Raw genomic sequence first — 15,188 nt, forward strand, 5'->3', positions numbered from 1 at the left:
TTCCCAGGATGCATTGCCAGCTTCCGTGTGATGAGAAAGGCTCGTTCTCCACGTTCCCAGGATGCACTGCCACCTTGTGTACGATGAGAAAGGCCCGTTCACCAAGTTCCCAGGATGCACTGCCACCTTCCGTATGAGAAAGGCCCGTTCACCACGTTCCCAGGATGCACTGCCACCTTGTGTATGATGAGAAAGGCCCATTCACCACGTTCCCAGGATGCACTGCCACCTTCCGTATGAGAAAGACCCTTTCACCACGTTACCAGGATGCACTGACACCTTCCGTATGAGAAAGGCCCGTTCACCACGTTCCCAGGATGCATTGTCAGCTTCCGTGTGATGAGAAAGGCTCGTTCTCCACGTTCCCAGGATGCACTGCCACCTTGTGTACGATGAGAAAGGCCCGTTCACCAAGTTCCCAGGATGCACTGCCACCTTCCATATGAGAAAGGCGTGTTCACCACGTTTCCATGATGCACTGCCACCTTCCGTATGAGAAAGGCCCGTTCACCACATTTCCGGAAGCTCCTTCTATCCACCCTCTGTTACCTACCTCCTGGAGGCCTGTGAGCCCTCATCACGCTGGCCTTGGTGCCACTGACCTGTGGGGAGGTCCTCGTCAGTGTGTTTCCTGAATGTGCGGTCTGGGTGGAGCAGAGAGCCCTGTCCTCCCACAGGAAGCTGATGGGTGAAGAGATAGTTAATAAGATCGACACATCAGCAAACAGCATGGAGGCCGTGTTCAGAGGTGTCAGGCAGCGTTATTATGATGGAGAACATCAATCGACCACAACCAAACTACCAGTGTCCCAGGTAGTCAGCACTGTGCTGGGGACGGAGCCATGCCACGCTCACACCCAGACACACACGCGGGCCCAGGGCCGCCTCTCGGTCACCCTCTGTGTACTGGACCCATCACTATCTGCCAGCCACCCACTTCCACCTGCCCAAAGCATCATCCCCGAGTATGGGCTGGTCCTGGACACAAGCTGGGGTGGGGCTCCAAGGCCGGCACCCAGGTGGGGCAGGGGACCTGCAGGCACACTTGAGTTCCACTGAATTCTAAGTGCATAAAACTTCTTTGGATAATCTTTAGGCTGGAGGTCAATTAGCCTGCTACTGCTTTCCAAAAGACAAAGCCAGACGAATTCTCAGATCTTGGGCAAGAGGTCAAATGAACAAAGAAAATGGTTGGAATAGCCAGCTAGACCTACTTCATGATATGCAAAGGTTCCCTGCCATACAGGTGGTGGCAAGTGTTTGCACACAGGACTCATGCCTCCTCTTCTTTGTCCCCAAACTTACCAAAATAATCAGTGCACTTGCAGCAAAATGTGAACAAATATATTTAGATATATTTAAAAGAATTAAAAAAAATAATTTCACAAAACATTTGTTGCCGTAGGATTTTTTTAAAGGCAATATATGCCCACATCAAAATTTAAATGGGTTCAAAGTATGATGACCTGTAGTGATAAATAACACGGCGAATCATGGAAAGAGGCAGACGTGTCCCATGCCACTGTAGGAGTCACCCGCCTATGGACTGAAGCTGTCCCACACAGTGTGCCAGGGGACCAATGAAGAAACTGCTATTTTCAGAGCAACAAAAATAAAAGCTTTTATTTGTTCATTTGAATATAAAACAGGCGTTATCACAGATGTACAAAGCTTACTGGTGGTTCAACATACGAGAAGGTTGCCGTCCTTTGCACATAAAAACTCTGTGTGAAACCGTGACTGGTTCAGTATATGAACTTCCCTAACCAGTCACCACACTATGAAATAACGCTGCTAACATTCAACTGATAAAAGGGACGGTCTCCGGGGTAAAGTGTCAAGCAGGGTTAGATATCTATAATAAACAAGCACCATGAGGAAGCCGCCCTGTTGGGTCAGATCTGTGTTTCAATGTTCGTGTGTGCCCTCCTTTGTGCGAGCTGATCACACGCATCTGTCTGACTTCAAAAGCACACACGGTCACAAGCAAACATTGGTGACATTCCCGTGAACGAGTTATCTACAGAACGATCCTTCTTTATTGCTTAAACGGTGGAAAATGTCTCCTTGCCTCTTTCTTGCGTGACAGAGCTTCAACCCCAGGCCCCCACCCTTTGAACGTCAACTCCAACAGCAGAGGTGACAGGACGTCACTGACACCGCCCCGTCTGGCCTGGGGGGCTGACACGGGGGGGATGTGACACGGTTTGGAGTGACACCTGACTTGCTGCTTCCGACCCTGCAATCATGTGTCCTATTCGGAGCCTCACCTGAAACCTTGGAGCCCCCACACCCGGCAGGTATGTAAGAACGTGTCTCTTCTGTGTGTGGTGGGTTTGCCGAGCCGGCAAGTACAGGCATGTGTATCTGAGGCAAGTAGGGGAAATGGTCACCTGCCGCGATGAAGTCAAACAATATTGTAAAAGCCCAATGATTTGTGAAAATGGAAGGGTGCACCCCACATGCAGACAAATTAAAAAAATACACCACTTAAATTTTTGAGAAAACAATTAGCCTTGGATCTCAGAAGTCAAACAAAACTCTTTCAGCAAAGGGCTTGGTGCCGGCGTGTCAGCAAAGGCAATGCAGTGAGACAGCCTGGTTCTCTGCTCAACGGCCATCTTGGTCATGCACATGGGGCCCCTGCAGGCTCACACGGGGGCAGTCACAAAACAGATGACGCTTGCAGGGCTGGCACCTGCTCCTGGCGGGACAGACACCGGCTCAGGCAAGGACTGTGCAGATGAGCTCTGGAAATGGGCCTCGTGAGGCTACGGTGGCCGTGACAGACGGGCGTCAGGAATGTGTCATCCGCAGGTCGCTAATGAAGGCAGCTGTGAGGCTTTCTTGCTCCCACCAGTGGCTGTGGGGGTCCCCGTGATCTGGCCCAGGTGACCGTCGCCTGTGAGTCTCTTCCCTTAAAGCTGTCCTGGACACTGTCCACTCCACACAGTGGCCAGCTGAGGGGACTCAACGCAACCGGTTCAGGTGGCTGCAGAGTATCATTCCTTTTCATACCGAGGACCAAAAAGGGTGACACTAACCAAAAGGATGAAAAACACTGTGCAGCTAAGGGAGCAGTGTGTGGGCCGCTGGCCTCCCCGAGGGGCTCACGCCGTCGTCGTGTCACCCCCGCATGAGGGGGGTGTGCATGTCCACCTCAGACCCCCCACCGCCTTCGAGATGATGTACAAGAATGTCGCTGGCTGGTCTCCGGTTCTGGAAGAAACGCTCACACTGGGCTCCTGGCCGTCTGGTCGCTACCATCAGCAGAGTGGGCGTGAGAGTCTCTTATCTACAGTACAGTGAGGGACGCCATGCAAGTGACAGGTCTGCGCGTTAGACTTTAAATCTCCTTTGTTCATTAGTGAATTTACATTTCATATATATATACTTGTTGTGATACTATCCACGCAAGATGATACAACACTTTTTATATTAGCAAACATTGCAAGATTTTAATACTCTTGAATGTTCTTCTCTTTTATACTTCTAGAGAGATCAAAATAAATTAAACGTTTTGTACATAATTACATACGAAGAAGTTAACTTATTTCATCTTTTTTAGTACAAAGATATCTGCAAGGTAATTGCCGAAATACACCTTATTTATAATTTCTTCTCCTTCTATGCTAACGTCAGAGGCCACGTGCGAGCCTCTGTTTCTTCACACGGTTCTGACAGAAGCTGCTAAGATCTAACTGCAAGGTGCTATGTGGAAGGTTTCGTACCTCAACAGACTTTCCTAGAAGGGTGAGACTGAGCCATGGCTTAGATTAGGAACAGGTCCATGTCGTTGTTAAGGTTTCAGGACACATTAAAACAGAGAAAACAATTCTTTGTCACACTACATAAATTGTTTAAAGGAACCCACCTGGAGGGCAGAATATTTTTTAATTGCTATTTTGGCTTAACAAAATACCACATTTACGAAGAAAGCACTTATCCAATAATTAATAAAAAAAGAAAAAGAAAGAAAAAAAGTTTCAAAATGGGCTTTTCCACCAAACTGAAGGCAGTGACTCGAGGTCCCCTGAGCGAAGCTCGGTGGCGGTTCACGTTTGCTGCATCGTGCCAACCAGGATCGCTGTGGGAAGTCCCCTGCGCTCCGCCCGTGACACAGGCTCTGTCCCACGGACGGACGTTGCCCTGGCATCCACACTTCAGTGATAACGAGGAAAGCGCTGGCGTCAAGGGCCAGCCCCGGGCTACATGTTGTAGGCCACGTAGATGGGGTCGAGCTGGTCGGCCAGGAAGCCGTCCCGCAGGTGCATGCGCTGCTTCTCACCCCGGGAGTTGATGGGGATCACGCCCACGTCCACCACCACCACCACACCCACGACCAGGTAGTGCTCCTCCAGCACCACGTTGGTGACCAGGGGGACCAGGTCCAGCGCCTCCTGCTCTGACCCGTCCAGCTCCACCACCACCACCAGCAAGTTTGTCCAGGTGAACACGGCGCTGGAAGAGAGAGAGAAGCATCAGCACGCAGAGTCTGCCTGAGCCTGGCAGTGTCCTCGGGCACACAGCCCTCTCTGAGCCCATGTCCTCTAGCTCGCGAGCGTGTCACATGCACCTATCACCAGCCTTTTCCACCAGCCTGCTCTCAGGGTGGCCACCTGTGAGCTCCCTGTGCCCGCGTGGCCCTGTCCCCAGCTGCTGTCACATGGCAGTGGGGGTCAGAGCTCCACCCTGGATCTGTGCACTGCGACCACAGGGTGAGTCTGTGTCCTGCCCTCAAGTGCAGGCCACATGCAGCGTGGCCTGTGGGTCTGAACGGGGCTGGTGCTGACTTGTCTCGGCTACAGCAGAGGGAGACCTCCCGGGAGCCGCCAGCTGACCCTTGGGCCCAGCAGTCAACTACAGATATGGGGGATACAACTGATTACGGCTAAGTGACTGTACTGCAGCGAAAGCTGACCCATATGGGGGTTACTCTCGACCATGTTGCAGCTTCTACCCCCCTGTCTCACTAGGGTCTTCCCACAGGCGGGTAACCCAAAGTACTTAGTCTGCCTGATTAGCGAAAGCCTAAATCCAGGACTTTATACATTAAGGCAAATTAGCCTTACATGGTGGGCTTTTACAAAGTGGTTGTGTAAGGACCGTAACACTCATTGCCCCTAGTGACAGGGTCAGCTTGGCAGCAGAGGCCAGGAGGGTCCCAGATGGGGGTGTGGAGGACAGGCTGGGGCTCCAGGAGGGTCCCAGGTGGGGGCGTGGAGAACGAGTTGCCCATATTTGCTTTCTAATGCCAAACACACAGAAGATTTTATATCAGCTGAGGCAGGAAGCATTTAGGAAAGTCGTATTGTTTTCCGAAATGTGGAAGTGTGTCCATTAGGAAATAAATACATTATTTTTCAGCAGAAATACACATATATGTAAAATGAAAGGGAAATAGTGGGAAATGTGCTCAACAGATTGTCTCCTGGATTTGCATTGTGACCGCGTGTTCCCCAAGAATGCCCATAATACAGTTTGTGACAGTAAAGCAGTACTCTCTGCATGGCCCGGTGAACCACACTGAGTGGTGACACCACAGGTGATGTGTGTCTTGGCCACTCTGAGAGGACACGGTCAGGAGTCGGTCACTTCTGTATTGAGCTGGGTTTGCTGGGAAGCTGCGGGCTGGCTGCTCGTGACATTCCTGTGTGTGCCACAGCTTTCCTAGGGGCCGAACACAGTCACCACAGAGGACAGCCAATGTGAAGGGAAGATCCTGTCGGCTGGACTGTGCAACAGTGGAACAGTCATGATACATGACACGGGTGTCACCCCCTTCTCATTCCGAAGGTGACCTGGGGGAGCACCATGGGTGGCTGAGGGCGAGTGGAGGTTGACGGTGATGACGGCAGCTCCCACTGCTGAGGCCCACCAGGGTGGGACCACCCATTCTTCTTGTCCTCCTGGTGCTGTGTGAACCTGGGCCGGTGTAGACCTACACCCATTGGGGACCCCACGGCAGGGACCACAGCGACGTTCAGTCAGAAACTAGGATCGTGGACCCAAGAGGCTGCACCAGGGAGCCGTGGACACAGGCTTGTGAGGCAGAAACAGGAAACACTTGAGGGGGGTATACCAGCCAGTCTAAATTATTTTCTTGCAAAGCAGGAGGCTGTAGTGGCGATTTACAGCTACTCAGATGGAAACAGGTAGGCCTGTGCCCAGCTCTGAGTCAGGGCGAGCGGGACGCAGTGTCTGAGCCATAGGACCAGCGTGGGCACAGCCCATCCTGGCATCTCAGGCGCCTGCCAAGCCCTCTATGCTCAGAGCAACAAATGACAACAAACGCCAGCCTGCAACCAGCTAACAGGAGGTGTGAAAACTCAGCCCAACCCAGGGCACCTGGGGCTGTGGGCACCTGTGCTGACACTGGCTTTATCAGGCCTCTGGCAGTTCAAGGACCAAACGAATGAGCAAACCCGCAGCCAACAAGGCAGGGACACCTCTTTCCTAAATGCCACCTGAGGCCACTGCAGCCCCCAGTACTGCCCCAGGAACCCAGGCACGGCCACCACAGTTCTGTCACAGCGAGTCAAACCCCAAAATCCCCCATCCGTGCCTGCTGCAGATGCGTGACTTGTCACTGTCAGCTTTGGTTTCATTTGGGCAATTCTGCCCTGTCCCCCGACACGTCACATTAACTTTCGCAGTCCCCATGCTTACAGCCACAAGTGTCTCCTGTGCCTGTGTGTGTGTGTGCAGTGCACCTTCCTTATGCCATGCTTCCAGGAACTACAAACCAAATAAACAACAACTGCGCTGCTGGGAGACCTGTGCTACCCAGCCATCCATGGGTCATGTCAGGAAACGTGTGGCACACCTGTCCGACCTGCGACACTTGTCACAGCCAAGACGGTACAGTCTCTGCCCACTATTGTGGGCAGAGGCCCCCACTCACCATTCGGTGACACTTTTGTGGGCTCTGATGACGGAGGTCTCGATGTCAATGGGGTGGTACCTCATCCCGCGCAGCTCCATGGCCTCGTCCAGGGCCCCCACCACGTACAGGGCATCATGGCGCTCTGTGCAGGGGACGAAAAACAGGTGAGCTGCACCGCAAGCTGCTCAAGCCCCTTAAAGAAAAGATTAAAGCGACTCCTAAGAGAGAAAGAGACGCAAAGAAAGGGGGTCACTGAGCTGGGGACAGTGGCCCCCTCTGCTGGGCCAGCTCTCAGCAGAAGCCCCAAGGACACGGCCGGGCAGGGGCATACCCTGCTGGCCTAGGTCCCAGGACCGAACCACTCCCGGGGTGGGATCTGTCCCCACCATGTGCGTCCCCTGGCTCCTGCGGGCAGCACTCCTGCCCTCGTTCTCATGATGCTCCCCCAAGTGACAAGGTTGGGACACCCCGGTCTAATATCTGTCCGTGGCTAACAGGACAGCACAGGGCTTGTGATGCCAGCCTCGGCTCTCTGCTCTCGGCCGCTGGCAGCCAGTGTGCACGTGCTCTGCTGGCTCTGGGACCTCGGGCCCCACAAGGGATCAGTGTCGGGACCTGGCTCACCTCCGTTGGCATCTGTGAGCTCCGTTCTCCTCAGGAAGCCCAAGTAGCCTGTCCGTGCCCACACGGTCTGGGTGTCCCCGAAGCTCAGCCTCGAGCTGAAGTGGTCTGACTGCAAGGACTCATCCCCATAGATGGTGAAGTAGCCGCTGGCGTTGTGGGCACTGTGGACCCATATCTGCAGGGAGGACGCAGGGCGAGTTGGTCAGGGGCCCTCCAGGGACTGCACTGCTACCACGTGCAGTAAATTACACTCAGGGACACAAAGACGGGATGATGCGCGCTTACCCATCTCTGGGCTTACACAGATGCCACAGAATGCGCCGTGGCAAGCCCATGGCCATCCTGGGTTTCTGGGGAAGCGGGTGATGGAGGGTTTTCAAAATGAATATATCAAGTGGTTAACTCGACACATTGAAATATGACGGCTGTTTCCAAAACACAATGGAAAACTGTGCAAGAGCTGCCGGCTTGTCCTGCCTCACCACCCACCCTCCCGGCTTATTCCTTTACCTGGCTTGTTCCCTCGCACCTGGCTTGTTTTCCCCTCCCACCCGGTTTGCTCACTCTCAGAAATATGCTGCGAAAAACACTACATAACAAACTCTAAGAGGGAGAAGCTCTAACATCAGAAAATGGGAAACAAAAGTGCCCGAGTGTGGTCACTTGGGGACAAGGCAAAGGATGACGTTGTTCAGAAGTGACGGCTGCATGGGTCACACAGCACATGGAAAGCATGAGAGGAAACTTAGGCCAGCAAAGCTCCTGAAACCCTGACACAGCTGCCTGTGATGCCAGCTGTGCAATGACGTGGGGGGACCCAGGGTGCAGGGCTGAGCGTCCCCTTGATCTTTACACCAAAACCTTCAGTCCCTGGACGCCACAAACACTGCTGTGTGTACACTGCACCCAGGACAGTTCCTGGCACAGCGGGCACTCGACTGACACTTGACTAACACAGGAGGGCACCGCTCTGCTCCCTGACATAGTCCCACGGAGGGACCAACCGGCATGGGCCCCACCTGGCACGCTGCCCCCAAGCCAGGGCCACAGCAGGGGGCTGCCCAGCAGCAACCCCCAAGGCCCCATCGCATTTCTGGGGATGGATTAGAAGGGAGTCCACAAATAAGATCTGTGTGGAGTTTTATCATCTCAGCTCCAACTTCATGTGTGAAGTGAGGGGACAAAGAGCCTAAGCAGAGGAGCTTGGGGCGTGATTCCCCCGTGACCTCCTGTTTACCACTGACGTGTGTCACTGTGGGTGCCACCCTAGGAAGAGTGGTGCTCGTGTGTTTTCATAAGATGTCACCCAAAGAGGCAGGCTGTGTGTGGACAAAGCCCTTCCGTGGGAGGGAGAGCGGACGCAGGGCAGGGGACACGCACAGCAAGGACGACCCTGCTGGGTGGGCTTGGCTTGGACACCCCCTAGTCCCCTCACCTGGGTGGACACCCCATAGTCCCCTCACCTGGGTGGACACCCCCTAAGTCCCCTCACCTGGGTGGACACCCCCTAGGTCCCCTCACCTGGGTGGACACCCCCTAGGTCCCCTCACCTGGGTGGACACCCCCTAGTCCCCTCACCTGGGTGGACACCCCCTAAGTCCCCTCACCTGGGTGGACACCCCTAAGTCCCGTCACCTGGGTGGACACCCCCTAAGTCCCCTCACCTGGGTGGACACCCCCTAAGTCCCCTCACCTGGGTGGACACCCCCTAAGTCCCCTCACCTGGGTGGACACCCCCTAGTCCCCTCACCTGGGTGGACACCCCCTAGTCCCCTCACCTGGGTGGACACCCCCTAAGTCCCCTCACCTGGGTGGACACCCCCTAACCCCCTCACCTGGGTGGACACCCCCTCACTGGGCAGATACCCCATACTCACCTCACCCAGGTGTGAGTCTCCCAGCGGCCCTTTTGTTTCTGGATTGGCTATTATGATCCGAACCCCTGGCAGGATCTGCGTGAGGAAGAAGATCCTCGTCAGCAAACAGACAGGCAGGTGCTGCTCAGCAGACAGCCCCGGTGCCTTCGTGCCCGTCATCCTTTCTGAAATCGTTTGGGAAGTGGTGTGGGTTTAAATCAAGATGACACAACTACAACATTTCACTGTAATTGTCACTACTACAATAGAACCTGTGTCACAGTGATCTCAAAATTAGGCATTGAACAAAAACATGATAAAAAATGAAATGTAACATAGGCTGATGTCTGCAAATGTGGATAGAAAGGGGTCCCAGGGAACGCAGCCTGACAGGTGGTCTGATAAACTCCTGGTGGGCAGGTTGGTGGGGGCCAGTCTGCCCTAGGCCTGTAGCTTCCTTAGCCAAAGGCTATCTTTGCCGTAAGCCAGCCCTGCCCGTTGCTCTGTGCACCTGAGCTCACACGCCTTTGAACTACGTGTGACCAGTCTCAAGAGAGCCCGCAATCATGTTAACTGTCCTGCAACCCAGCCCCGCCATGCTGCCTGCTCCTGTCATCGTCCTCACGTGCCCTCAAGTCCAAACACATAAAAGAAGCTGCAAGCTGTTCTTCTCGAGAACATGGAAGATCTTGGTCCCCTGCATATTGTCAGCTTGCTCAAATTAACTTACAAAATTCTCTGCAGGTTTGGACACTAACACAAAATATGAATTTTCAGTTATTTCCATTCATTTCCTTCCGTTATATTTGATACTATGCCTTATGCATGGCTATGAGAGCAGTGAAGGGCAATGTCTGCAGCACACACTGACTAAGGAAGTTGGGACAAGGTTTCCGGAGGTGAGTGCGGTGTGACCCAAAGGATGGCAGGCGTGGCTGGGCAATGTAGTGCAAAGCCAGATTCGCAGTGGCCAGAAGACACGTGTGTGGCCTTGTGTGGCCTGGCGGGTCCAGATGGGGACGCATGTGCAGCTTCAGTATGCCCTCAGCATCTTCTGCAGGCAAGCTCTTGTGCTATGATGTCCGCACTCAGCTTCTCCTTCTCAGGGGGAGTTCTGCTTGGCGACATTCTGAATCCCACTGGCACGCGTATGTAAGGAAGGAGACGCTGGCCCTGCACATGTAGACAGCAGCCCACCCGGTTCTGCCAGCTGAACATGGTGTGGCTGCCAGTAGGCGGAACAGCTGCGGCAGACGTGCTTGGAATGGCTGCCCTGACGTCTGCAGGGGACGTGGGGCTCCAGTCCCTGTGGCTGGTGGGGCACCCACCAGGCTGGGGTAAGCACCGTCTCCTGCCAACACCACAGCTTAGAAGGAAGAAGCCCGACTGGCAACCATGTAGACACAGAGTCTAAAGGTGCTTTTAGAATCAAGTGGAGACCAGATCTGACAACTGGGGCAAAGAGAGAAACTAGATCTTCATTTAGGTTTAAGTAAGTTTCTTGTCACCACGGTGGCAGTCACTACTACTAGTTCTCCCCCGACAAGGATGCTTCTCCACATCCACAGGAGTCGCTAATCCCAACTGTCACACTTCCAACTTTCCCTTTAGCTTGATGTGACTGTGTGACCACATTCTGGCCAACAGGATTTGAGCGTGATAAGGCGGCTTAGGAGCCTTCCTTCAGGTCTGCACCGTCTGTCACCTCGTTTTCCGTTTGTCCTCTTGCTGGCTGAACTGTAGGCATGATGGCTGGAGCTGGAGTAGTCACTCTGCAGCCTGAGGTGCACTTAGGAACAGAGTCCACGCAGAGCAAACAACAGAAAAGTGCTACGGCCCATGGCTCTTTTAGGCGACAGAATAACATCTAACTACTTTGAAATGCTGTTGTTTTGAGTTTCTGTACTCATGGCCGAACCTAGTCCTGATACATTACATTCAAGAAAACATTTTGGAAAAAATATTCCACAGCACACATTTCTTAAAATGTCAAAGCCCAAATGCCAGGCTCACTCTTATACAGAAATTCACATTTCTTCCTCTCATACGTACTTTTCCGGATTCCATCAGTGGCAAGCTGTGAGGCGACCCTCTCTCTACTAAGCGGACCCTACAAAAGGAAACAGGGTGTTACTGAGCACGTCTGAGGGAGGCTGCCCTGTGCGCCACCAGCCCCTGTGCGCCACCAGCCCCTGTGCGCCACCAGCCCCTGTGCGCCACCAGCCCCTGACAATGCCTGGCCGGCAGCTGGGGCCCTGGAACTGCAGCTCAGACGCCCAAGAGAGCACAGTCGGGCAGCACGGTGCCACCGTGCTCCCAGGGAGAGGGCCACGAAGGACACACAGGAAGTCCCATTTGCCAAATGCACAAAGTGATGGGAAAATGATTCTGCAATTAAAGGAACCAGGAGGCTATTTAGCACTTGTGGAAAAGGAAAACCACAGGATTAACTGTGTCCCAACAAGCTGCCAGCCACCGGTGACAGCCGTGCTCGGTCCTGAAGCACTCATAGCTCTGCGTTTGCTGTGACAAGGCTGATCGAGACAAGAGAGTGAGGGCCCAATGTCCCTGATGCTGCAATTGTGCCAGGATGCTCACACTGCCCCCCCCCATCCCTCCAGGGTGACACACGGGCAGAGCAGGTGGGGCTCCTGGCCATGCGCACGCGGTCCAGTTGTCAGTTTTGATCAGCAGCGCCCTCTGCCCTCTTCCCGCCTTCAGAGCTCACCTTGCCTCCCAGGACCAGGTCTGCCTGCAGACATAGCCCACGAGGCCTGCTGTCACCCACTGGCAGACTGCCTGCCACACCGCCGGCTCTGGAGACATGTAACAACCAAGAATCACACTATTTGCCCGACAGGAGTGACGGCGTCCCTACAGCTACTGCCAGAACAGTCACTTCAGAATCACAGACAACAAGCCCAGGGCGGACACAATGCTCACTAGAGTGGTGTCCGTCCTGGAGGCCACATGCTGTCCAGCCCCGGCCACCCACAGGCTCCTGTGACCTGAGGACGAGCACTATCTACTCCTTCAACTGCCACAACCCACAGGCTCTGGCAAACGCAGACGTGGCATCACAGCAAGGACAGGAAGGAGCAGGACTAGGGCCTCCGCGCAGCCCATCCCACCAGGAGCGTGCGAGACAACCAGCCGTGACGTGTAATTCAACATCTTCGTCCAGAAATAACCTGAAGCATTTAAAAGACCCAACACAAAGTAATAAGACCAACAGAACAAGTTCTTTAGAATGCCACATTTCAGAAACAGGTCACTTAATCCAGACTCTATGACTGGGTACAGTGACACCAGCTTCCTGGCCACCAAGAAACAGACACCAGAAAATTAGACAGGTATTAACGTCTTCTGTCTCCTTTGTTGCTGCTGAAGCACAGAGAGGACAACCCAAGGTACAGGGACAAATGAGTGCTGAGGGCACAGGCGGCACTGCGCATACCCGCCAACAGCAGCAAAACAACACACTCCACAGGACCACTCCTGCCAATGAGGCTGGCCCCTGAAACTGGCACTTAATAAAACTGAAATCTATGTAATTCTACTAACAATTGTCACCCCAATAAATTAAAAAAAAAAAAAAAGTGTAAGTTTTAAAGGAAAAATAAAAAGCACCCTTTTCTAAAACAAACAAAAAAAAAAATAAAGCTGCAGGTTACATCAGGCCAGCCCAGGTGCTGCCACATAGCCACCTGCGGGTATCCCTTCCTGACACGCCCAGTCCCTTCCTGGCTCCTTTCACCGTTACGTCCCTTTAGAAATCACTCTCGCTTTGTCCATCAATCTGCTTCTGCCAAAGTGGTTCTATCTGTTTACTGTCACTTCCCATTCTAAGGTCTTAAGTAATATGGACCTCCTTTCCTTTTCTGAGTGATAACAGAAGACCTAATAATTTCTAGATTTGATGTGCTCATGAGCTTTGTTTTAAAAATAAATATTTTAAAGTAATTTTAAAACTATAGGAAACTACAAAAATGAAAATATACAAAGAACACTTGTAATAATCCTTACCCACCTTCACCTATTGTTAATATTTTACTCTATTTGCTTTCTCTCTCTCTCTCTCTCTCTCTCTCTCTCTCTCTCTCTCTCTCTCTCTCTCTCTCACACACACACACACACACACACACACACACACACACACACACACACACAGAGTTTTCAGGAGCATTTCAGGGTGAGCTGATTATGTCGTGACCCTTTACTCCTGAGTATTTCGGCGTATGTTTCCTAAGAGGAGCGTCATTTCCTCCAGAAGCACAGAGGGGGTCACCCTCAGTGAAGGACCACTGACCTGACACTCGGACCTGCCGTCTATGTTGCAACACAGCCCATCAGCCCCAGCATGGCCTTCACAACGTCCCCCTTGAGGACAGGGCCGAGGGGTGCATCAGGCTCTGCATTTGGTTGTCACGTCTCTTTAATGCCCATTAAGGAGGGGCATTTCCAAAGTTCCTTCTTTATGATATTGACATTTTTGGAGAATACAGTCCCTGCTTTATAAAAATATTATTTAAAATCATTTAACTCAAAATGGGTAAAGGACCTAAATTTAAGAGCTAAACCTATAAAAATGTTAGGAGAAAACAGGGCAAAAACTTCATGACATTGGACTTGGTAAAAATTTCTCAGATATGACACCAAGAGCACAAGCAGCAAAATCAAAATATGGATAAACTGGACACCAAGATTAAAACCTTCTGTACATAAAAGGACAAAGTTAACAGAGTGGAAAGGCAACCCGTGGAAGGGTAGAGAATATCTTGTCATAAGGGATTAATATGCAGGATACATGGAGAATTCCTACAACTCAATATCAACCATCCCAATTTAAAAGTGGGAAAGGAAAAAAAAAAAACAGTGGGAAAGGACTTGAATAGACATTTCTCCAGAAAAGACACACAAATGGCTGACAATTGCACTAAAATCGCACTAGTCAACAGGGAAACGCAAATGAAAACACACTGAGATACCACCACCCACCCATTATGATGGCTGCTGTTAGAACCACCCAGAAAACAAGTGCTGGTGAGGATGCGGAGAAATCGGACCCCTTACGCGCTGCTGGTGGGAATGCAACGGGTGCAGCTGCTGTGGAAACAGTGTGGAGGGTCCTCAAAAAAATTAAAAACAGAACTACCTTATGACCCAGCAACCCCACTTCTGGGCACCCCCCCCCAAAGGACTGACAGCAGCAGCGTCTCGAAGAGAGATCTGAACACCCATGTTCACAGCTGCACTAGTTACAGTAGCTAATACGTGGGAGTGACCCAAGTGTCCCCTGACAGATGCCTGCTAACACACGTGGTTTGTACAGGCCATGGAACATTACCCAGCCTGAGAAAGGAAGAGAATCCTGCCCCATGCCACAGTAAGGAGGGACCCTGAGGACATTGTGCTGAGTGAAGTGAGCCAGTCACGAGAGGACAGACACTTCTGTGAGGTACTTAAGAGTAGAAGAATCGGGACACAGAAAGTAGAAGGATCGGTGCCAGGGGCAGGGGAGGGGAGGCAGATTTAGTGTTCAATGGGGACAGAGGTGCAGTTTGGAAAGATGGAAAGTTCTGGAGATGATGGTGGTGATGGTTGCACAACAATTAATGTATTTATTGTCACTGATGTGTGTATCTACCACAATTTAGAAATCACGAGACAGCACTTGAGTTCTCTGACATTTCCTGGTGACTAGACCAAGCACTCCGCAGGGCTGCCACAGAGGGCACTGTGCCCCCATGGGATCCTGTCTGGAGGCCCATCAGTCCACGTGGCGCCTTGGGTTTTGTTTCTGAGCTTGTTAATTCTTTGTC

At 52.3% G+C, this 15,188-nt stretch overlaps 1 protein-coding gene across 3 annotated transcripts in view; it reads right to left on the reverse strand.

Moving 5' to 3' along the window:
- Window positions 1–1,510: 1,510 nt before the first annotated feature.
- Window positions 1,511–15,188, reverse strand: part of DIP2C (disco interacting protein 2 homolog C) — a 339,643-nt gene continuing 325,965 nt past the window's right edge. Inside the window, exons 34-38 of one of the 3 annotated variants that reach the window (XM_033102147.1) lie at window positions 11,419–11,476; window positions 9,388–9,462; window positions 7,511–7,685; window positions 6,905–7,028; window positions 1,511–4,461 (exon numbers count right to left, since the gene is read on the reverse strand). In XM_033102147.1, the coding sequence (XP_032958038.1) occupies window positions 4,209–4,461; window positions 6,905–7,028; window positions 7,511–7,685; window positions 9,388–9,462; window positions 11,419–11,476 (685 nt within the window). In that variant the 3' untranslated portion in view covers window positions 1,511–4,208. The remainder of the gene's footprint in view (window positions 4,462–6,904; window positions 7,029–7,510; window positions 7,686–9,387; window positions 9,463–11,418; window positions 11,477–15,188) is intronic. The other 2 variants (XM_033102149.1, XM_033102148.1) reach the window with 2 other exon arrangements.

Source organism: Rhinolophus ferrumequinum, unplaced genomic scaffold, assembly GCF_004115265.2.
Source record: "Rhinolophus ferrumequinum isolate MPI-CBG mRhiFer1 unplaced genomic scaffold, mRhiFer1_v1.p scaffold_109_arrow_ctg1, whole genome shotgun sequence".
Classification (NCBI taxonomy): Eukaryota; Metazoa; Chordata; class Mammalia; order Chiroptera; family Rhinolophidae; genus Rhinolophus; species Rhinolophus ferrumequinum.